Source organism: Myxine glutinosa, chromosome 14, assembly GCF_964187855.1.
Source record: "Myxine glutinosa chromosome 14, kmMyxGlut1.1, whole genome shotgun sequence".
Lineage (NCBI taxonomy): Eukaryota > Metazoa > Chordata > Myxini > Myxiniformes > Myxinidae > Myxine > Myxine glutinosa.
The window spans coordinates 86973228-86995561 of record NC_136274.1 but is presented as its reverse complement, the minus strand read 5'-3'; the positions used below and the strand labels follow the sequence as shown (position 1 = coordinate 86995561).

Sequence of the window (22334 nt, the reverse complement as noted above, 5' to 3'; positions counted from 1 at the left end):
CCAATGGGGGCTAATAACATGACTCCCCCAGCCACTACCGTCGTGAGCAGGTGTACTAGTTACTTTAAAACGGAATATCACTGCAGCAGCTCTTTTTGAATCGGGCATTTCTTGCAGACGAAGAACTCCCTCCTTGGTTTGTACGGATTGTACCTGTGCAGTGTATAGGTCGAGTTGAATGAATACCTGCTGACCGTTGTGTTCATTTCTCGCATCAACACTCTGTGCCTCTTCGTTTTCTGTGGCTGCCATGTGATGAAGCTCAAAGTGCAAGCACCTGGCCTTGTCCTAAACTTCCTTTGCATCGTCCACTCATTGGTTTAAATGCGCTTTTCATTTCCTCGGTTTAACCAATAACTTCAACTTTTTCACAGCAAAGAATTAGTATGAAGTGACATTGTGGTGATCGTATATCATGACTTCACAATTGGGCCTCGTTTTGTGCAAAAATGACTAGTTTGGAAAATGTCATGGTCGTTACCAAATGTTTTTGTTTTTTTCCCAAAGAAAAAGCACCTTTTCAAAGCACCATTACACACGCCATGCACGAAGTTAATGCACCTGCACTCACGTATAGCTTGCACATCGTGCTTTGTGACCGTTTGGTGCACGTTACCAGCGTGGCAGCTGTTGCACCATTTATTCACTCGAAATACTACTCAAGGTTTACATATCAAACAAGAATGATTAAAAAGTTCCATTTAATGGTCTTGTGTCGTTTCCATCTTTAATTTGCAGTTCAATTCAAATTGTTTCAGGTTCACGAGGCATCTTCCATATGTTACACCGAAGGCATGAGAAAGGACGAGTGGCGGACACATGATGTCCGGTTGGTCGCTTGCATGTGTCCGCCACTCTCTAACTTTACCATCAGCTTGATTCTCAAGTTCATGCGTTTCTCTCCAATTGTTTCCTGAATCCTGACGGAGATTGAAGAGGTGTTAGAAGGGGAGGAACACGGCTCAGTGTGGTTAGCCGAGGCACAGGGAAGCATAGTAGTGCAGAGACAAATTGTCCAAAATCTTGCTCACCGTATGGGAAGTATCGAACCTTCATGGTGATATCTGCAGCTGACTTTTTTTTCTTTTTTTTGTATACAAGATCGAGGCTCGTGAAAGAGCGAACATTAATCACACAGAAAGACAAACCGACACATAAAACATATACATGGGGAGCGGTAGACAAGATGGGCGAGAGGGGGAGGAACGCAAACACAACATCTGAAAGCAGCGACATTGAGAGATCTGTGGGAGGGAGAGGCCTTTGGGGGGGGGCATGGGAAGGGGGGGTGGGAGGGGTATAAAACATATGGACACTGCCAGGACTTCCAGGGAAGAAGTTGGAATTTCAAACAAGGTGGATCTGGGGTGAATTAGTGGGGGTAGAAAAGATCAAGGTTTGATGAGGGAAGATAAGAGATGGTGGTGAACAGCTGTTGTAAAGACCTGGAGGGAGGAGTGGGATTGAAGGGAGTGTAGGAGTTTGTTCCAGAGGCGGGAGAAAAGAGGAATGAAGGAGTGAAGGTGAGCAGAGAGCCGAGATTTCGGCAGTTTCACCAGAAGAGGGTTGCTGGCAGATCTTGTGCGACCTGTAGGAATATTTGGGGGACAAAGCACAGACAGAGCTGGGGGAGCATGGCCGGAGAGGAGTCGGTAGAAGACAGAAAGACCACCTACCTGCCTGCGGTGAGTGAGTGAAAGGCCCTCAGAGATAGCTTCATCACGGGAGATTCCAATGATTCTGAAAGCTTTGGTTTCAACAGCGTGAAGCCGAGCTAGGTGTGAGGCAGGAGCACCGGCCCATAGGGGAGAACAGTATTCCATTGAGCTGCGGATGAAAGCCTTGTATGTGGTGAGGAGCTCAGGTGTGCCAAGGAAGGACTTCGCACGATGGAGGATGCCCAGTCGGCGACTGGCTTTGGAGGCCAGCTTGGAAATGTGGTTTTCCCAAGAAAGATCATGGCAGATAGTGAGACCCAAAAGCTTGAGTGACAGAACTTATTGGAGAGGATTGTTGAGAAAGTAGATGGGAGGGTTGTGCAGGTTGTCCAGTCCAGGACTTGAGGATCTGTACGGCCTGCAACAAACCAAAGGAATTTAAACGACTGCATTGAATTACCCGTCTTGTTACCTACGCTCTACCAAGCTTCTTCCTTCCTAAGCTGTACCTTTGCATGGTCAATATCCTGGAAATCGGTGCCGTTAACGACCAAGACCTGGTCTCCTTCCTTTAAACCAACCCGCTCGGAGTCGGACCCACGGAGTACCTACAGGCACACGATTACATCACACTGTAAACTTTCATTTGTTTTCGTTTCAGTTTTAAATCAAGCTCTGCTTTCAGCCTTTACAATGGCTTCGACTTGGACACTGGACCGACAGCACGTTGTGAGTTAACATCTAACGGTGAAAGCAAACAACGGAAATTTTGGAAAGCACTCACTTGATCCGATCATTAAGGAATACTTCACATCTTGTATATAAAACTAGAGCTCCCAGGGAAGCAGAACTCAACTGAACTGACTGGACAACTTTACACACCAAGTTTGATGAAAATCCATAAATATTTGTGGACGTCAGTCTTAACGTCGTTTCGGAGTTGAAAACAATATGGCGGCCATTTTGTGACGGATCGGGTTTGAATGCAATATCAACCTACCTTGTGTGGTAAGGGTTAAACATTCTATGTTTGATCAAAATGTTAATATTTGTGGACGCTAGAGTGTTGACGTCGTTTTCATGACCAAAATCAAAATGGTCGCCTAAGTCCGCCATTTTTCAACGGATCGGGCTGAAATGTAACACCAACCTGGTCCTTGGGGAAAGGATGCTGCATGTCAAGTTTGATCAGAATCGGTTGATATTTGTGGACGCTGGAGTGTTAACGTCGAAAAGTTAACGGGCGAGAGACGACGACGAGACGGTTCAGTGTGTGATGAACGTCCAGTTGAGTTAAAAACGTGATGTGAAGGAGGTTAGTGTGAATTTCCCAGCAATTCCAATGCATGGTGCAGCTGTTTCTTTACCACGCAGGTGACGCAAGAAGGTCGCCACATTAATTGCTGGAAAAAGTATACAAGTTACCTTTTCCATTCAATTGTGCTTTGTTTTTGTTTTCCAAGACAATGATGCGGAATGATGTTTCCTTGACGATCTGCAGGAATCCTGTTTTAAAACGAGTGGAGCTTCCCTTTCCGAATTTTGATTCTAAACTTCTGGAACACAAGTTCATCTCATGTAAATTACCTTGTTGCTCTCGCATTGTCGGTAAAGATCTACCTGACTCCCAACCTGATGTGGTTCCCAGACCCCCAAAACAAACAAAACATTAAAAACAATTGATGCTGTATCTCCATGGTAACTACTCTCTATTTCCTTAACCGTTTTACATCATCCCATGAATGTAAAAATGTGACCGAAATTGATCGTAGTTCAGTCAGACAGGCTGGCATAGAGGTGTCGCACGCATCTTTCAGCTGTCTAATCTGCATTTGATTCGCCACCCGACTTTCAACTGTTCGATCAGTTCTTCGCAGGCACGATGTTGCACCACACCATGCATGTTAGGCCTTGCCCTCAGAGGAACACTTTGACAGCTTTGTCAGTTTGGGAATCAAACCCACACTCAAAAGCTCAGAGGCGAGCCCACCTCATCAGAATTATTCTGTCACGCTATATTATATTAACCACAAACTGGCCATTTCTACAAATCAGTTACTTTTACTTGTATTTTACTTCACCTTGGACACGTAGATTCCAAGCTGCGATGCACGACCTCCTCTGATGTTAAATCCCAACTGCATGATCAAAAGTCATTCGCATGGAGGGAATAGAGAGAAGGAAAGGTATGAAGCAAATGTATGGCTGAACTGCATTCATGTTCTGCATTAGTGTTGCGATGCACATGCTTGACCACTAGGTGGCTTGCGCAGGTGGACTGTTCGTGGGAGGAAACGGGTGAGGTCATTGTTGTAGTCTGGGTGCCTCAACCTTTGGTCAGATACAGGCACGTGTAAGGATAAAAAAGTGAAATCATTTGCCAATTTACTCGATGTAACACACCAAAAAAAATTTAAGTGCTTGTTCGAATGTTCGGCCACGCCAACAATTGGGTGCTTGTTCGGTCATGCCAACAATTGGGTGCTTGTTCGGTCATGCCAACGATTGGGTGGTTGTTCGGCCACGCCAACAATTGGGTGCTTGTTTGGTCATGCCAACGATTTAGTGCTTGTTCGGACACACCTGCAATTTGATGCTTGTTCCGCGGCCACGCCAACAATTGGGTGCTTGTTTGGTCATGCCAACGATTTAGTGCTTGTTCGGCCACGCCAACAATTGGGTGCTTGTTCCGCGGCCACGCCAACAATTGGGTGCTTGTTCGGTCATGCCAACGATTTAGTGCTTGTTCGGACACACCTGCAATTTGATGCTTGTTCGGTCACACCTGGAATTTGGCGCTTGTTCGGTCACACCTGCAATCCGTTACACGGACCGCCAATATTTTTTACCCACTGTTGCTCCGCACCACCGCCCTGGTGCTGCACAAGTTCCAATTCCTCCCTCTGCTGGTGCATTGTGGTATCTACACAAGCCCGATAACCTTCGAGGTCTTCCTCAGTTAACAAACATTCCCCATTTAAATTTGAGTTCCTCCATTTACTTCCAAACATTTCGTATTTAAATTTCCCCTCTCCTGTGCACCAAGTGTATCAGCTTGGGTTGCACACTCTTCCATTCCCAATGTTAAATCCTCCCGTTTTGATTCAGATTCTGCCGCCCATGGCTTCTCCTGTGTCCCACTTTCATTCTTTTGTTCTTTCTTTATTTCATTTGTTTGCTCTCGATGGCCTTTCGTGTCTTTAGTCATCACCTTCGCCAGTTCACTACAGGCTTCCGATTGCTCACTACAGGCCTTCAATTAATTCCCCTTTCATTCCCCTCATTTAGTCCTTCATTTCTCCCATCTGTTCCCCATTTTTATTAACATCCCCTTTTATTTCCCTCATTTCGTCCCTTAACATTTCCCTTTCATGATCGAACCAAGGCCTGGTCGGGCATCACGGCCGTTCCCAATGTTCCCAGCTCCTTCGTAGGAGAGGGGGGGTGGACTAATGCTCGGGACGGGGGAAGTTCCAATCCCACCCTCCACTCCCTCTATCTCCGGCCCGCTTCCATCCACTTCGGGATCCCCAGCCCGCTCGGCCATCCGCGGTGAGAAAGCAGTTCTCCCGCCCCCGCGTATTTTTACCTCAGAAAAGAAAAGATTTTAAAATTTCCGAAAAACGTAATGTTGCGCTTCGTACTTCAATCGACGATAAAATTTGGACACCCCGGTACTACGATTACCTCCTCCTTGACGAGAGAAAGACAATCGTTAAAAAATTTCGATTCCGAAAACTGAGCGCAATTTGCCCTCAGCAGGTGTCAAACTCGCAACCTTCAAACACCGAGTGTCCGACGTTCGAATCCTACACTCCTGACACCATTTGTCGCCATTTGTCACCATTTGACACCATTTCTTGGTGATTAAAATATTCCAAGGAAACGGATTTCTGAACGGGCTTTAACTCCGAGGCGTTCAAAATCTAGCGGAGAATATGTGTGGGGGAAAGTGGGGGGAGAAGCCGGAGCACTTACCTTCACGGATCCCACCGGCAGTCCTCAACCCTGGAAAAAATTAACTCAAACAACGCGGAATTAAAATGTACAAATATAAACAGGTATATTAAAGAAAATGCCGGTAACAAAGAACACATGGTCAAATAACAATAACTTCCTAAATTGGAGCGCACCACACAGAATCAGTACACAGACAAAGGGAAATATAATGATATAAAAATAAAAGGTGTGGTTGGCACTTTCCTGCGAGCGGCTCCCGAATATTGTCAGGAATTGTCTCAGGCCCGCGTGCGCGCAATCCGGACGCGGTTCCGACCTTGGCGGGGAGACGGCCTCAGTCCGCCCTCGTTTCACTACGGGCCTCGCACGCGAGCCGAAAAGGACGCGCCTGTCCACTCGCCGTTCCTGCTTGGAAAACCGTGGTTCTCAGTCTGTGGTTCTTCCTCTTCACGACCACTAGCGTGGTGTCGGCACACGATCGCTCGTGATGGTGTCCAACAAAAGAAGGGGCGAGAAGATGTCGATGCCGAGAGACAAAATGTCGATGCTGGGAGAGAGCAAAATGCGACCCAAAGTCCAAAACGATAAGGCGCAGGAGGGAAAATGTCGGTCAGAGCGTTCTTTTAACTTCCGGGCTCTGACGTCATCTCAGCAACATATCCGTCATCTCAACACGTATCCGTGTCTGATCCAACCGGTGCGTGCCATCTTAAGAGTCCTTCCCATCAATCAAATCCCCCGTCCAATCACCGATCTTTGGGCGTGTCTCGATGGAGCTGCCTGTCCTTGTGCGCTTACCAAGTCGGGGTCATCAGCGGTAGTGCTTCATGCCTGGCTTCCGGGTAGTTTTTATTAATTAGTGTATTTAAATGCGCTTGGCGCCAGGAAGGGCATCCGGCCATAAAAGCATTGCCCCAAACAGGGAACCATGATTGTCATGGGGCCCGCAAGGCTAACCCCCGCTTTAGCGGGGAAAATGGCCTTTAAAACGATCATTCATTCAGTGTATTTAAATGTGCAGTTCTGGCTAGGTGTCTAGTGCGGTGTCATAAGGAACAAAGGAATAAATTAAAGAGGCAATTACACACAGGGGGTTAATTTACCCACAATCCCTCGCTAATTAACAAGCCCCACCCCTCGTGATGGGGATGAAGATACAAGCTTCCACGGCAGTCTGGTCTACACAAATTCCCTACTTATGGTACATCAAGCTGGTTCTTCTTCTTCACGACAGTCAGAGCACACTAATCTATACACTCTGCCTGAACCAAGGTATCCCTGCCCCTCACAAACGTAATAATATATGTGTGTGTGTGTGTGTGTGTGTGTGTGTGTGTGTTTGCATACAGGAAGAGGAAACGAGAGCGTGAGTGCTGAATTTAACTTCCTCGCTGATCCTGGAGCTGCGTTTGCTGTTCTCCACCGGTACAGCTGTCCCCTCCATGTTGCTACCTGGGAGTTCTGTTCCAGTTAGTGTTCCCTGGGTAATCTTTTCACGAATTCTCTTTAAAAACTAACCCAAACCCGAAATGTGCAGCATGCAGAGTCTTATCACTCGATTTCTCATTTTTCTGCAAACTACAAAAGGGAAATTGTTATTCCGCTAATTTGATATACACTGGAAATAAAATGTCTGAGAATGTCCCAGATCATATAACATTGGTGCCTTGCCTTGCAGGACTTCTACGAGACGTTGTTTGCCTGTGGTAGTAGTCAGGTTCACTATGTTTTTTCGTTCAAAATCATGGTAGATTAGCAAACCTATACATTTTTGGAAACGTTATTACATGGAAAATCTGAAATCACTGTTTACATTTGCCAATTCCGACCAATTCGATTCGACCAATTCGACCAATCGACCAATTCGACCAATCGCTTCGATCGACCATTCGACCAATTCGATTTGCCAATCAATTTGACCGACCTTTGCTTGTGTGGAACGGACTGTGAAAACGATGCGGACTATATTGTCGGATACGACACACAGGACAGTGATGACGAACTCTGAATGGCATATTCTGTAATCGTGTATGTTTGATGCCATTGACTGCCTGTGTATATTTTGTCATTGACTGCCTGTGTAGATGTGAAGTTATACTGACCGCATGTGTATATATGATTTTGCTGACTGCCTGTGTATGTTTGGTGATATGAATTATTGTGACACATTTTGATGTTATTAACTCTCTGTACAAAATGATAACATGTATTTGATTATGCAACTTATCGTGAATATAAAGACAGTATTTTGCAATTCAAAACCTTTGATTCGTGTCTTACCATTCCCCATAGCACTAATTTGATACTTTCTTTGGATTCCTTGTCCCTGAAAATATAGGTTTAGTATATTTTAAAAAGTTTTTAGGGTAATTCGAGGCAGAAATAGAACAAAATATGTATTTTACAGTGGCCATTTTGAAAATCCAAAATGGCCGCCATACAGGTATCTCTCCAAATGTAAACATTGATTTTTACTTTCCTTATGCTATAACCTTTCCAAAAATGTATAGGTTTGCTAATCTACCATGATTTTGAACGAAATATAATTTATTGACATAGTGAACCTGACTATAGTGAGAAAGCAAAGTTTTTACAGAGCATCATGAAGTTTTGCTCGACTGTGACTAAAAGCCACTCGAACACGGGCTGGGCACCCTGTGACTGCTTCGCGGTGGCCGCTGCGATCCATCCGGCCTTCGTGGAGAAGAGCGAGCACGTGGCGGCGACGGTGGAGTTGGCCGGTCACTTGACCCGTGCTCAGATGGTCGTCGACTGGAAGGGTCGTTTGCAGAATAAGCGAAAAGTCCACCTGTTGACGCGCTGCAACTTCACACTTTTCAAGAAACTTCTCACAAACACCGTACAATGAATAATCACAAGTTATTAACATTCCACCAGACCCGACGTTATGTTTTCACCCCTGTCCATTTGTTTGTGAACAGGATATCTCGAAAAGTTGTGAAAGATTCCAACGAAATTTTGTGGAGAGGTTGGGTGTGTGACCAGGACGAATCGATTTGATTTTGGTGAAGATTCGAATCCGGATGCTAGAATTTTTAGTGATTCTTCACCTCCGGGTGATAGGACCAAAAACTACATATAGCAAGATATTTCAAAACGTTGTGGATGGATTAAAACAAAACGTGGTGGTTTAGTTGTTGCGGTGACAAGAACAAGCCAAATCAATTTTGGTGAAGGTCTTAAATCCGGATCCGGATATGAGAATTGTTGAATTTTTAATATACAAGAAAACAAACACTACATAATAAAACCGTGAGTTACCCCGTGAGATCATGTCGAACGATGCCTGCACGTCTGTACATGTGATAATTAATTATTTGCCGAAGCTCGAAGACTCTTCTTCTTCATGCAATAACAACTTCTGGCTTCCAGACCGCACATCCAATCATCTTGAAAGTGTGCACACTTGTTACTTTTCATGAATTCTACTCTAGTATGAAGTTTCACGTCGATCAATGAAGCGGTTCAAGAGAGATATATATATATTTTAATATCTTCGTTTAAGTAACGATTCTTCCAAACCACGTGACCTATCGCAAATTCCAAAATGCCATTTTAGTAGACTGATATGCTGAACACAGCTGTGAAGTTTCCCTTCGATGGGATCAAAAATGAGGGAGGGGCTAGGTTTTAAAGGTTTATGCTTAAAAACGTCATAGCTCTGAAACCATGTGACGTATGACGCCATGCTCGCTGACTTTTTTGTTCGTCATGGGTATGCGATTTTAACCCTGGTGTTGGGCTAGCGGCTAGGGTGCCGGCTTAGGATCCTAGGATCCTGGGTTCGAATCCCGGTCGATCGCTGAATTAACGCCAGGGGGGTTGACTCAGCCTGTCATCCTTCCGAGGTCGGCAAATTGAGTACAGGTTCACTGGTTCCCTGTTTGTCGTTAAAGGCGGCAAAAAGGGTTGGCGTCAGGAAGGGCATCCGGCCATAAAACATTGCTTCAAAAAGGGGACCGAAAAAACAACAACCACGGTTCCCGAAAAAGGCCAACCCCCGCTTTGTGGGGAAAAATGGCCTCTAAAGGTGGTTTTTATGGGTATGCGATTTTGCCTGCAAAGTTTGGCCTCGATTTGTTCAGGCATTTTGGAGAAAATCGGATTTTAGTGTTTTTTCAGGCTTTTCACTCAAAACAATATGGTGGCCGAACCACGTGACCCATGACGTCATAATTACGATTACAATATTCTACAGACCGAGTCCCTCCTATGGTGAAAATTTGATCTCAATCGGTCCAATTATTGCAGAGAAAATGGTTTTTAAAGGAAACAAGCATTCTGCGTATTGCGCTGCAAGACATGTCCCCTACCAAAGTTCAAAGTGCCATAACTTTGTCAAAAATGATCGAAACGTCGTGAATTTCGAACTTGATCTGTAACTTATCATGAGGAAACCATGTGCAAATTTATGCACGGTTGATGCTGGTTTTCAAACTTGATGTAAGGTATGCTGAGACACATGTGTGTCACACCTCGCCTCGTTGATAAGCCCGCAAGGTCGCTCCGTGGAGCAGCCTGCACGTATTGCACTATGTGAATTATATAATTACCAACATGGTCTGAGGTACTAGCGATTCAAGAGATATCCATTTAAAAAAAATATTTTCGTTTAATTAACGATATCTGCCAAACCACGTGCCCTATCGCAAATTCCAAAAGGACATTTTAGTAGACTGACATGCTGAACAGATCCTAGAAGTTTCCCCTCGATTGGATCAAAAATGAGGGAGGAGCTCGGTTTTAAAGGTTCATGCTTAAAAACGTCATAACTCTGAAACCATGTGATGCATGACGTCATGCTCGCAGACTTTTTTTTGTTCGTCATGGGTATGCGATTCTGCCTGTAAAGTTTGGCCTCGATCTGTTCAGCCGTTGCAGAGAAAAAGGGGTTTTTGTGTTTTCACGAAAAACAATATGGCGGGCGAACCATGTGACCTGTGACGTGATAATTACCATTAAAATATTCTGCCGACCGAGTCCCCCCTCTGGTGAAAATTTGATCTCAATCGGTCCAATCATTGCAGAGAAAATCTTTTTTAAAGGAAATTAAAACTTAAAATGGCACTGAGTTAAGGATCATCAGAATTATCAGAATTCCCAAAGTTCAAAGTGCCATAACTTTGTTAAAAATCATCGAAACGTCGTGAAGTTCGATCTTGACCTGTAACTTATCATGAGGAAACCATGTGCCAAGGTTGAAATCATTAGCATTAAGCGTTTAGAAATAAAGTCCGGAAAACTGTTCTTTGCGTGACGGACTGACAGACGGCGTGCAAACCTATAGTCCCCTCCGGTGTACACCGGTAGGGGACTAATAAGTCCCCGTTTCAGACCAAGCCCAATGGGGGCTAATAACATGACTCCCCCAGCCACTACCGTCGTGAGCAGGTGTACTAGTTACTTTAAAACGGAATATCACTGCAGCAGCTCTTTTTGAATCGGGCATTTCTTGCAGACGAAGAACTCCCTCCTTGGTTTGTACGGATTGTACCTGTGCAGTGTATAGGTCGAGTTGAATGAATACCTGCTGACCGTTGTGTTCATTTCTCGCATCAACACTCTGTGCCTCTTCGTTTTCTGTGGCTGCCATGTGATGAAGCTCAAAGTGTAAGCACCTGGCCTTGTCCTAAACTTCCTTTGCATCGTCCACTCATTGGTTTAAATGCGCTTTTCATTTCCTCGGTTTAACCAATAACTTCAACTTTTTCACAGCAAAGAATTAGTATGAAGTGACATTGTGGTGATCGTATATCATGACTTCACAATTGGGCCTCGTTTTGTGCAAAAATGACTAGTTTGGAAAATGTCATGGTCGTTACCAAATGTTTTTGTTTTTTTCCCAAAGAAAAAGCACCTTTTCAAAGCACCATTACACACGCCATGCACGAAGTTAATGCACCTGCACTCACGTATAGCTTGCACATCGTGCTTTGTGACCGTTTGGTGCACGTTACCAGCGTGGCAGCTGTTGCACCATTTATTCACTCGAAATACAATTGGTAGTCAGGAGTTGGGATTTGGAACCTGGGATGAAAAAATTTTAGCCCAAATTTTGGACACCAATTTTGAATATTGGCCGCAACAATTGGTGTCGGGGAGTGGGATTTGGAACCCGAACCAAATTTTCTATCTTTTGGACAATTTGGTCAAAATTACGAGTGGCCGAAATTTTATTTAACACCTAAATTTTGAATCGTGCCATGGATAGCCAAGGCGATCGGATGCCGGTGGGGGAAATAGAACAAGAATTAGAGTTAACCCAGGACCCCCGGGAGGAAGTGGAACAATTGGGAGAGGAAATTAATGAGGGTGCGGCAGTGGGGTTTGCAGGCGCACAAAATGGCGCCCCTCGCACATGGCGACGAGGGCCGCGCCCGCTGCGCAAATGGAGGTGGGCGACATGCAAGCCTTCATGGCTTACATATCAAACAAGAATGATTAAAAAGTTCCATTTAATGGTCTTGTGTCGTTTCCATCTTTAATTTGCAGTTCAATTCAAATTGTTTCAGGTTCACGAGGCATCTTCCATATGTTACACCGAAGGCATGAGAAAGGACGACTGGCGGACACATGATGTCCGGTTGGTCGCTTGCATGTGTCCGCCACTCTCTAACTTTACCATCAGCTTGATTCTCAAGTTCATGCGTTTCTCTCCAATTGTTTCCTGAATCCTGACGGAGATTGAAGAGGTGTTAGAAGGGGAGGAACACGGCTCAGCGTGGTTAGCCGAGGCACAGGGAAGCATAGTAGTGCAGAGACAAATTGTCCAAAATCTTGCTCACCGTATGGGAAGTATCGAACCTTCATGGTGATATCTGCAGCTGACTTGAGGATCTGTACGGCCTGCAACAAACCAAAGGAATTTAAACGACTGCATTGAATTACCCGTCTTGTTACCTACGCTCTACCAAGCTTCTTCCTTCCTAAGCTGTACCTTTGCATGGTCAATATCCTGGAAATCGGTGCCGTTAACGACCAAGACCTGGTCTCCTTCCTTTAAACCAACCCGCTCGGAGTCGGACCCACGGAGTACCTACAGGCACACGATTACATCACACTGTAAACTTTCATTTGTTTTCGTTTCAGTTTTAAATCAAGCTCTGCTTTCAGCCTTTACAATGGCTTCGACTTGGACACTGGACCGACAGCACGTTGTGAGTTAACATCTAACGGTGAAAGCAAACAACGGAAATTTTGGAAAGCACTCACTTGATCCGATCATTAAGGAATACTTCACATCTTGTATATAAAACTAGAGCTCCCAGGGAAGCAGAACTCAACTGAACTGACTGGACAACTTTACACACCAAGTTTGATCAAAATCCATAAATATTTGTGGACGTCAGTCTTAACGTCGTTTCGGAGTTGAAAACAATATGGCGGCCATTTTGTGACGGATCGGGTTTGAATGCAATATCAACCTACCTTGTGTGGTAAGGGTTAAACATTCTATGTTTGATCAAAATGTTAATATTTGTGGACGCGAGAGTGTTGACGTCGTTTTCATGACCAAAAACAAAATGGTCGCCTAAGTCCGCCATTTTTCAACGGATCGGGCTGAAATGTAATACCAACCTGGTCCTTGGGGAAAGGATGCTGCATGTCAAGTTTGATCAGAATCGGTTGATATTTGTGGACGCTGGAGTGTTAACGTCGAAAAGTTAACGGGCGAGAGACGACGACGAGACGGTTCAGTATGTGATGAACGTCCAGTTGAGTTAAAAACGTGATGTGAAGGAGGTTAGTGTGAATTTCCCAGCAATTCCAATGCATGGTGCAGCTGTTTCTTTACCACGCAGGTGACGCAAGAAGGTCGCCACATTAATTGCTGGAAAAAGTATACAAGTTACCTTTTCCATTCAATTGTGCTTTGTTTTTGTTTTCCAAGACAATGATGCGGAATGATGTTTCCTTGACGATCTGCAGGAATCCTGTTTTAAAACGAGTGGAGCTTCCCTTTCCGAATTTTGATTCTAAACTTCTGGAACACAAGTTCATCTCATGTAAATTACCTTGTTGCTCTCGCATTGTCGGTAAAGATCTACCTGACTCCCAACCTGATGTGGTTTCAACGAGGTGCCAGTCGACACTTCCTTGGTGCCTCAAATTCTTCAAGGGAACTTGGGATATGTACCAAAATGCAGTGCCAACCCAGACCCCCAAAACAAACAAAACATTAAAAACAATTGATGCTGTATCTCCATGGTAACTACTCTCTATTTCCTTAACCGTTTTACATCATCCCATGAATGTAAAAATGTGACCGAAATTGATCGTAGTTCAGTCAGACAGGCTGGCATAGAGGTGTCGCACGCATCTTTCAGCTGTCTAATCTGCATTTGATTCGCCACCCGACTTTCAACTGTTCGATCAGTTCTTCGCAGGCACGATGTTGCACCACACCATGCATGTTAGGCCTTGCCCTCAGAGGAACACTTTGACAGCTTTGTCAGTTTGGGAATCAAACCCACACTCAAAAGCTCAGAGGCGAGCCCACCTCATCAGAATTATTCTGTCACCCTATATTATATTAACCACAAACTGGCCATTTCTACAAATCAGTTACTTTTACTTGTATTTTACTTCACCTTGGACACGTAGATTCCAAGCTGCGATGCACGACCTCCTCTGATGTTAAATCCCAACTGCATGATCAAAAGTCATTCGCATGGAGGGAATAGAGAGAAGGAAAGGTATGAAGCAAATGTATGGCTGAACTGCATTCATGTTCTGCATTAGTGTTGCGATGCACATGCTTGACCACTAGGTGGCTTGCGCAGGTGGACTGTTCGTGGGAGGAAACGGGTGAGGTCATTGTTGTAGTCTGGGTGCCTCAACCTTTGGTCAGATACAGGCAGGTGTAAGGATAAAAAAGTGAAATCATTTGCCAATTTACTCGATGTAACACACCAAAAAAAATTTAAGTGCTTGTTCGAATGTTCGGCCACGCCAACAATTGGGTGCTTGTTCGGTCATGCCAACAATTGGGTGCTTGTTCGGTCATGCCAACGATTGGGTGGTTGTTCGGCCATGCCAACAATTGGGTGCTTGTTTGGTCATGCCAACGATTTAGTGCTTGTTCGCGGCCACGCCAACAATTGGGTGCTTGTTCGGTCATGCCAACGATTTAGTGCTTGTTCGGACACACCTGCAATTTGATGCTTGTTCGGTCACACCTGGAATTTGGCGCTTGTTCGGTCACACCTGCAATCCGTTACACGGACCGCCAATATTTTTTACCCACTGTTGCTCCGCACCACCGCCCTGGTGCTGCACAAGTTCCAATTCCTCCCTCTGCTGGTGCATTGTGGTATCTACACAAGCCCGATAACCTTCGAGGTCTTCCTCAGTTAACAAACATTCCCCATTTAAATTTGAGTTCCTCCATTTACTTCCAAACATTTCGTATTTAAATTTCCCCTCTCCTGTGCACCAAGTGTATCAGCTTGGGTTGCACACTCTTCCATTCCCAATGTTAAATCCTCCCGTTTTGATTCAAATTCTGCCGCCCATGGCTTCTCCTGTGTCCCACTTTCATTCTTTTGTTCTTTCTTTATTTCATTTGTTTGCTCTCGATGGCCTTTCGTGTCTTTAGTCATCACCTTCGCCAGTTCACTACAGGCTTCCGATTGCTCACTACAGGCCTTCAATTAATTCCCCTTTCATTCCCCTCATTTAGTCCTTCATTTCTCCCATCTGTTCCCCATTTTTATTAACATCCCCTTTTATTTCCCTCATTTCGTCCCTTAACATTTCCCTTTCATGATCGAACCAAGGCCTGGTCGGGCATCACGGCCGTTCCCAATGTTCCCAGCTCCTTCGTAGGAGAGGGGGGTGGTGGACTAATGCTCGGGACGGGGGAAGTTCCAATCCCACCCTCCACTCCCTCTATCTCCGGCCCCCTTCCATCCACTTCGGGATCCCCAACCCGCTCGGCCATCCGCGGTGAGAAAGCAGTTCTCCCGCCCCCGCGTATTTTTACCTCAGAAAAGAAAAGATTTTAAAATTTCCGAAAAACGTAATGTTGCGCTTCGTACTTCAATCGACGATAAAATTTGGACACCCCGGTACTACGATTACCTCCTCCTTGACGAGAGAAAGACAATCGTTAAAAAATTTCGATTCCGAAAACTGAGCGCAATTTGCCCTCAGCAGGTGTCAAACTCGCAACTTCAAACACCGAGTGTCCGACGTTCGAATCCTACACTCCTGACACCATTTGTCGCCATTTGTCACCATTTGACACCATTTCTTGGTGATTAAAATATTCCAAGGAAACGGATTTCTGAACGGGCTTTAACTCCGAGGCGTTCAAAATCTAGCGGAGAATATGTGTGGGGGAAAGTGGGGGGAGAAGCCGGAGCACTTACCTTCACGGATCCCACCGGCAGTCCTCAACCCTGGAAAAAATTAACTCAAACAACGCGGAATTAAAATGTACAAATATAAACAGGTATATTAAAGAAAATGCCGGTAACAAAGAACACATGGTCAAATAACAATAACTTCCTAAATTGGAGCGCACCACACAGAATCAGTACACAGACAAAGGGAAATATAATGATATAAAAATAAAAGGTGTGGTTGGCACTTTCCTGCGAGCGGCTCCCGAATATTGTCAGGAATTGTCTCAGGCCCGCGTGCGCGCAATCCGGACGCGGTTCCGACCTTGGCGGGGAGACGGCCTCAGTCCGCCCTCGTTTCACTACGGGCCTCGCACGCGAGCCGAAAAGGACGCGCCTGTCCACTCGCAGTTCCTGCTTGGAAAACCGTGGTTCTCAGTCTGTGGTTCTTCCTCTTCACGACCACTAGCGTGGTGTCGGCACACGATCGCTCGTGATGGTGTCCAACAAAAGAAGGGGCGAGAAGATGTCGATGCCGAGAGACAAAATGTCGATGCTGGGAGAGAGCAAAATGCGACCCAAAGTCCAAAACGATAAGGCGCAGGAGGGAAAATGTCGGTCAGAGCGTTCTTTTAACTTCCGGGCTCTGACGTCATCTCAGCAACATATCCGTCATCTCAACACGTATCCGTGTCTGATCCAACCGGTGCGTGCCATCTTAAGAGTCCTTCCCATCAATCAAATCCCCCGTCCAATCACCGATCTTTGGGCGTGTCTCGATGGAGCTGCCTGTCCTTGTGCGCTTACCAAGTCGGGGTCATCAGCGGTAGTGCTTCATGCCTGGCTTCCGGTTAGTTTTTATTAATTAGTGTATTTAAATGCGCTTGGCGCCAGGAAGGGCATCCGGCCATAAAAGCATTGCCCCAAACAGGGAACCATGATTGTCATGGGGCCCGCAAGGCTAACCCCCGCTTTAGCGGGGAAAATGGCCTTTAAAACGATCATTCATTCAGTGTATTTAAATGTGCAGTTCTGGCTAGGTGTCTAGTGCGGTGTCATAAGGAACAAAGGAATAAATTAAAGAGGCAATTACACACAGGGGGTTAATTTACCCACAATCCCTCGCTAATTAACAAGCCCCACCCCTCGTGATGGGGATGAAGATACAAGCTTCCACGGCAGTCTGGTCTACACAAATTCCCTACTTATGGTACATCAAGCTGGTTCTTCTTCTTCACGACAGTCGGAGCACACTAATCTATACACTCTGCCTGAACCAAGGTATCCCTGCCCCTCACAAACGTAATAATATATGTGTGTGTGTGTGTGTGTGTGTGTTTGCATACAGGAAGAGGAAACGAGAGCGTGAGTGCTGAATTTAACTTCCTCGCTGATCCTGGAGCTGCGTTTGCTGTTCTCCACCGGTACAGCTGTCCCCTCCATGTTGCTACCTGGGAGTTCTGTTCCAGTTAGTGTTCCCTGGGTAATCTTTTCACGAATTCTCTTTAAAAACTAACCCAAACCCGAAATGTGCAGCATGCAGAGTCTTATCACTCGATTTCTCATTTTTCTGCAAACTACAAAAGGGAAATTGTTATTCCGCTAATTTGATATACACTGGAAACAAAATGTCTGAGAATGTCCCAGATCATATAACATTGGTGCCTTGCCTTGCAGGACTTCTACGAGACGTTGTTTGCCTGTGGTAGTAGTCAGGTTCACTATGTTTTTTCGTTCAAAATCATGGTAGATTAGCAAACCTATACATTTTTGGAAACGTTATTACATGGAAAATCTGAAATCACTGTTTACATTTGCCAATTCCGACCAATTCGATTCGACCAATCCGACCAATCGACCAATTCGACCAATCGCTTCGATCGACCATTCGACCAATTCGATTTGCCAATCAATTTGACCGACCTTTGCTTGTGTGGAACGGACTGTGAAAACGATGCGGACTATATTGTCGGATACGACACACAGGACAGTGATGACGAACTCTGAATGGCATATTCTGTAATCGTGTATGTTTGATGCCATTGACTGCCTGTGTATATTTTGTCATTGACTGCCTGTGTAGATGTGAAGTTATACTGACTGCATGTGTATATATGATTTTGCTGACTGCCTGTGTATGTTTGGTGATATGAATTATTGTGACACATTTTGATGTTATTAACTCTCTGTACAAAATGATAACATGTATTTGATTATGCAACTTATCGTGAATATAAAGACAGTATTTTGCAATTCAAAACCTTTGATTCGTGTCTTACCATTCCCCATAGCACTAATTTGATACTTTCATTGGATTCCTTGTCCCTGAAAATATAGGTTTAGTATATTTTAAAAAGTTTTTAGGGTAATTAGAGGCAGAAATAGAACAAAATATGTATTTTACAGTGGCCATTTTGAAAATCCAAAATGGCCGCCATACAGGTATCTCTCCAAATGTAAACATTGATTTTTAGTTTCCTTATGCTATAACCTTTCCAAAAATGTATAGGTTTGCTAATCTACCATGATTTTGAACGAAATATAATTTATTGACATAGTGAACCTGACTATAGTGAGAAAGCAAAGTTTTTACAGAGCATCATGAAGTTTTGCTCGACTGTGACTAAAAGCCACTCGAACACGGGCTGGGCACCCTGTGACTGCTTCGCGGTGGCCGCTGCGATCCATCCGGCCTTCGTGGAGAAGAGCGAGCACGTGGCGGCGACGGTGGAGTTGGCCGGTCACTTGACCCGTGCTCAGATGGTCGTCGACTGGAAGGGTCGTTTGCAGAATAAGCGAAAAGTCCACCTGTTGACGCGCTGCAACTTCACACTTTTCAAGAAACTTCTCACAAACACCGTACAATGAATAATCACATGTTATTAACATTCCACCAGACCCGACGTTATGTTTTCACCCCTGTCCATTTGTTTGTGAACAGGATATCTCGAAAAGTTGTGAAAGATTCCAACGAAATTTTGTGGAGAGGTTGGGTGTGTGACCAGGACGAATCGATTTGATTTTGGTGAAGATTCGAATCCGGATGCTAGAATTTTAGTGATTCTTCACCTCCGGGTGATAGGACCAAAAACTACATATAGCAAGATATTTCAAAACGTTGTGGATGGATTAAAACAAAACGTGGTGGTTTAGTTGTTGCGGTGACAAGAACAAGCCAAATCAATTTTGGTGAAGGTCTTAAATCCGGATCCGGATATGAGAATTGTTGAATTTTTAATATACAAGAAAACAAACACTACATAATAAAACCGTGAGTTACCCCGTGAGATCATGTCGAACGATGCCTGCACGTCTGTACATGTGATAATTAATTATTTGCCGAAGCTCGAAGACTCTTCTTCTTCATGCAATAACAACTTCTGGCTTCCAGACCGCACATCCAATCATCTTGAAAGTGTGCACACTTGTTACTTTTCATGAATTCTACTCTAGTATGAAGTTTCACGTCGATCAATGAAGCGGTTCAAGAGAGATATATATATATTTTAATATCTTCGTTTAAGTAACGATTCTTCCAAACCACGTGACCTATCGCAAATTCCAAAATGCCATTTTAGTAGACTGATATGCTGAACACATCTGTGAAGTTTCCCTTCGATGGGATCAAAAATGAGGGAGGGGCTAGGTTTTAAAGGTTTATGCTTAAAAACGTCATAGCTCTGAAACCATGTGACGTATGACGCCATGCTCGCTGACTTTTTTGTTCGTCATGGGTATGCGATTTTAACCCTGGTGTTGGGCTAGCGGCTAGGGTGCCGGCTTAGGATCCTAGGATCCTGGGTTCGAATCCCGGTCGATCGCTGAATTAACGCCAGGGGGGTTGACTCAGCCTGTCATCCTTCCGAGGTCGGCAAATTGAGTACAGGTTCACTGGTTCCCTGTTTGTCGTTAAAGGCGGCAAAAAGGGTTGGCGTCAGGAAGGGCATCCGGCCATAAAACATTGCTTCAAAAAGGGGACCGAAAAAACAACAACCACGGTTCCCGAAAAAGGCCAACCCCCGCTTTGTGGGGAAAAATGGCCTCTAAAGGTGGTTTTTATGGGTATGCGATTTTGCCTGCAAAGTTTGGCCTCGATTTGTTCAGGCATTTTGGAGAAAATCGGATTTTAGTGTTTTTTCAGGCTTTTCACTCAAAACAATATGGTGGCCGAACCACGTGACCCATGACGTCATAATTACGATTACAATATTCTACAGACCGAGTCCCTCCTATGGTGAAAATTTGATCTCAATCGGTCCAATTATTGCAGAGAAAATGGTTTTTAAAGGAAACAAGCATTCTGCGTATTGCGCTGCAAGACATGTCCCCTACCAAAGTTCAAAGTGCCATAACTTTGTCAAAAATGATCGAAACGTCGTGAATTTCGAACTTGATCTGTAACTTATCATGAGGAAACCATGTGCAAATTTATGCACGGTTGATGCTGGTTTTCAAACTTGATGTAAGGTATGCTGAGACACATGTGTGTCACACCTCGCCTCGTTGATAAGCCCGCAAGGTCGCTCCGTGGAGCAGCCTGCACGTATTGCACTATGTGAATTATATAATTACCAACATGGTCTGAGGTACTAGCGATTCAAGAGATATCCATTTAAAAAAAATATTTTCGTTTAATTAACGATATCTGCCAAACCACGTGCCCTATCGCAAATTCCAAAAGGACATTTTAGTAGACTGACATGCTGAACAGATCCTAGAAGTTTCCCCTCGATTGGATCAAAAATGAGGGAGGAGCTCGGTTTTAAAGGTTCATGCTTAAAAACGTCATAACTCTGAAACCATGTGATGCATGACGTCATGCTCGCAGACTTTTTTTTGTTCGTCATGGGTATGCGATTCTGCCTGTAAAGTTTGGCCTCGATCTGTTCAGCCGTTGCAGAGAAAAAGGGGTTTTTGTGTTTTCACGAAAAACAATATGGCGGGCGAACCATGTGACCTGTGACGTGATAATTACCATTAAAATATTCTGCCGACCGAGTCCCCCCTCTGGTGAAAATTTGATCTCAATCGGTCCAATTATTGCAGAGAAAATCTTTTTTAAAGGAAATTAAAACTTAAAATGGCACCGAGTTAAGGATCATCAGAATTATCAGAATTCCCAAAGTTCAAAGTGCCATAACTTTGTTAAAAATCATCGAAACGTCGTGAAGTTCGATCTTGACCTGTAACTTATCATGAGGAAACGATGTGCCAAGTTTGAAATCATTAGCATTAAGCGTTTAGAAATAAAGTCCGGAAAACTGTTCTTTGCGTGACGGACTGACAGACGGCGTGCAAACCTATAGTCCCCTCCGGTGTACACCGGTAGGGGACTAATAAGTCCCCGTTTCAGACCAAGCCCAATGGGGGCTAATAACACGACTCCCCCAGCCACTACCGTCGTGAGCAGGTGTACTAGTTACTTTAAAACGGAATATCACTGCAGCAGCTCTTTTTGAATCGGGCATTTCTTGCAGACGAAGAACTCCCTCCTTGGTTTGTACGGATTGTACCTGTGCAGTGTATAGGTCGAGTTGAATGAATACCTGCTGACCGTTGTGTTCATTTCTCGCATCAACACTCTGTGCCTCTTCGTTTTCTGTGGCTGCCATGTGATGAAGCTCAAAGTGCAAGCACCTGGCCTTGTCCTAAACTTCCTTTGCATCGTCCACTCATTGGTTTAAATGCGCTTTTCATTTCCTCGGTTTAACCAATAACTTCAACTTTTTCACAGCAAAGAATTAGTATGAAGTGACATTGTGGTGATCGTATATCATGACTTCACAATTGGGCCTCGTTTTGTGCAAAAATGACTAGTTTGGAAAATGTCATGGTCGTTACCAAATGTTTTTGTTTTTTTCCAAAGACAAAGCACCTTTTCAAAGCACCATTACACACGCCATGCACGAAGTTAATGCACCTGCACTCACGTATAGCTTGCACATCGTGCTTTGTGACCGTTTGGTGCACGTTACCAGCGTGGCAGCTGTTGCACCATTTATTCACTCGAAATACAATTGGTAGTCAGGAGTTGGGATTTGGAACCTGGGATTAAAAAAATTTAGCCTAAATTTTGGACATCAATTTTGAATATTGGCCGCAACAATTGGTGTCGGGGAGTGGGATTTGGAACCCGAACCAAATTTTCTATCTTTTGGACAATTTGGTCAAAATTACGAGTGGCCGAAATTTTATTTAACACCTAAATTTTGAATCGTGCCATGGATAGCCAAGGCGATCGGATGCCGGTGGGGGAAATAGAACAAGAATTAGAGTTAACCCAGGACACCCGGGACGAAGTGGAACAATTGGGAGAGGAAATTAATGAGGGTGCGGCAGTGGGGTTTGC

General features: G+C 44.6%; 1 protein-coding gene and 2 long non-coding RNA genes across 3 annotated transcripts; all 3 read right to left on the bottom strand.

The window, feature by feature from the left end:
- Nucleotides 1-845: 845 nt before the first annotated feature.
- On the bottom strand, nucleotides 846-1077 carry LOC144888890 (uncharacterized). Its single transcript, XR_013621451.1, has 2 exons — nucleotides 1032-1077; nucleotides 846-920 (listed from the first exon to the last, which is right to left on the bottom strand). It is a non-coding gene; the product is annotated as an uncharacterized LOC144888890 (long non-coding RNA).
- A 979-nt stretch (nucleotides 1078-2056) lies between these two features.
- On the bottom strand, nucleotides 2057-4004 carry LOC144888891 (uncharacterized). The gene is made up of 3 exons (XR_013621452.1): nucleotides 3740-4004; nucleotides 2168-2266; nucleotides 2057-2076 (listed from the first exon to the last, which is right to left on the bottom strand). It is a non-coding gene; the product is annotated as an uncharacterized LOC144888891 (long non-coding RNA).
- Nucleotides 4005-12103: 8099 nt separating this feature from the next.
- LOC144888803 (PDZ domain-containing protein 11-like) lies at nucleotides 12104-14948 on the bottom strand. Its single transcript, XM_078768017.1, has 6 exons — nucleotides 14887-14948; nucleotides 14399-14480; nucleotides 14231-14287; nucleotides 12577-12675; nucleotides 12425-12485; nucleotides 12104-12313 (listed from the first exon to the last, which is right to left on the bottom strand). The coding sequence occupies exons 1-6, from the start codon at nucleotides 14946-14948 to the stop codon at nucleotides 12282-12284; spliced, it is 393 nt and encodes a 130-aa protein (XP_078624143.1). The 3' UTR covers nucleotides 12104-12281.
- Nucleotides 14949-22334: the final 7386 nt, after the last annotated feature.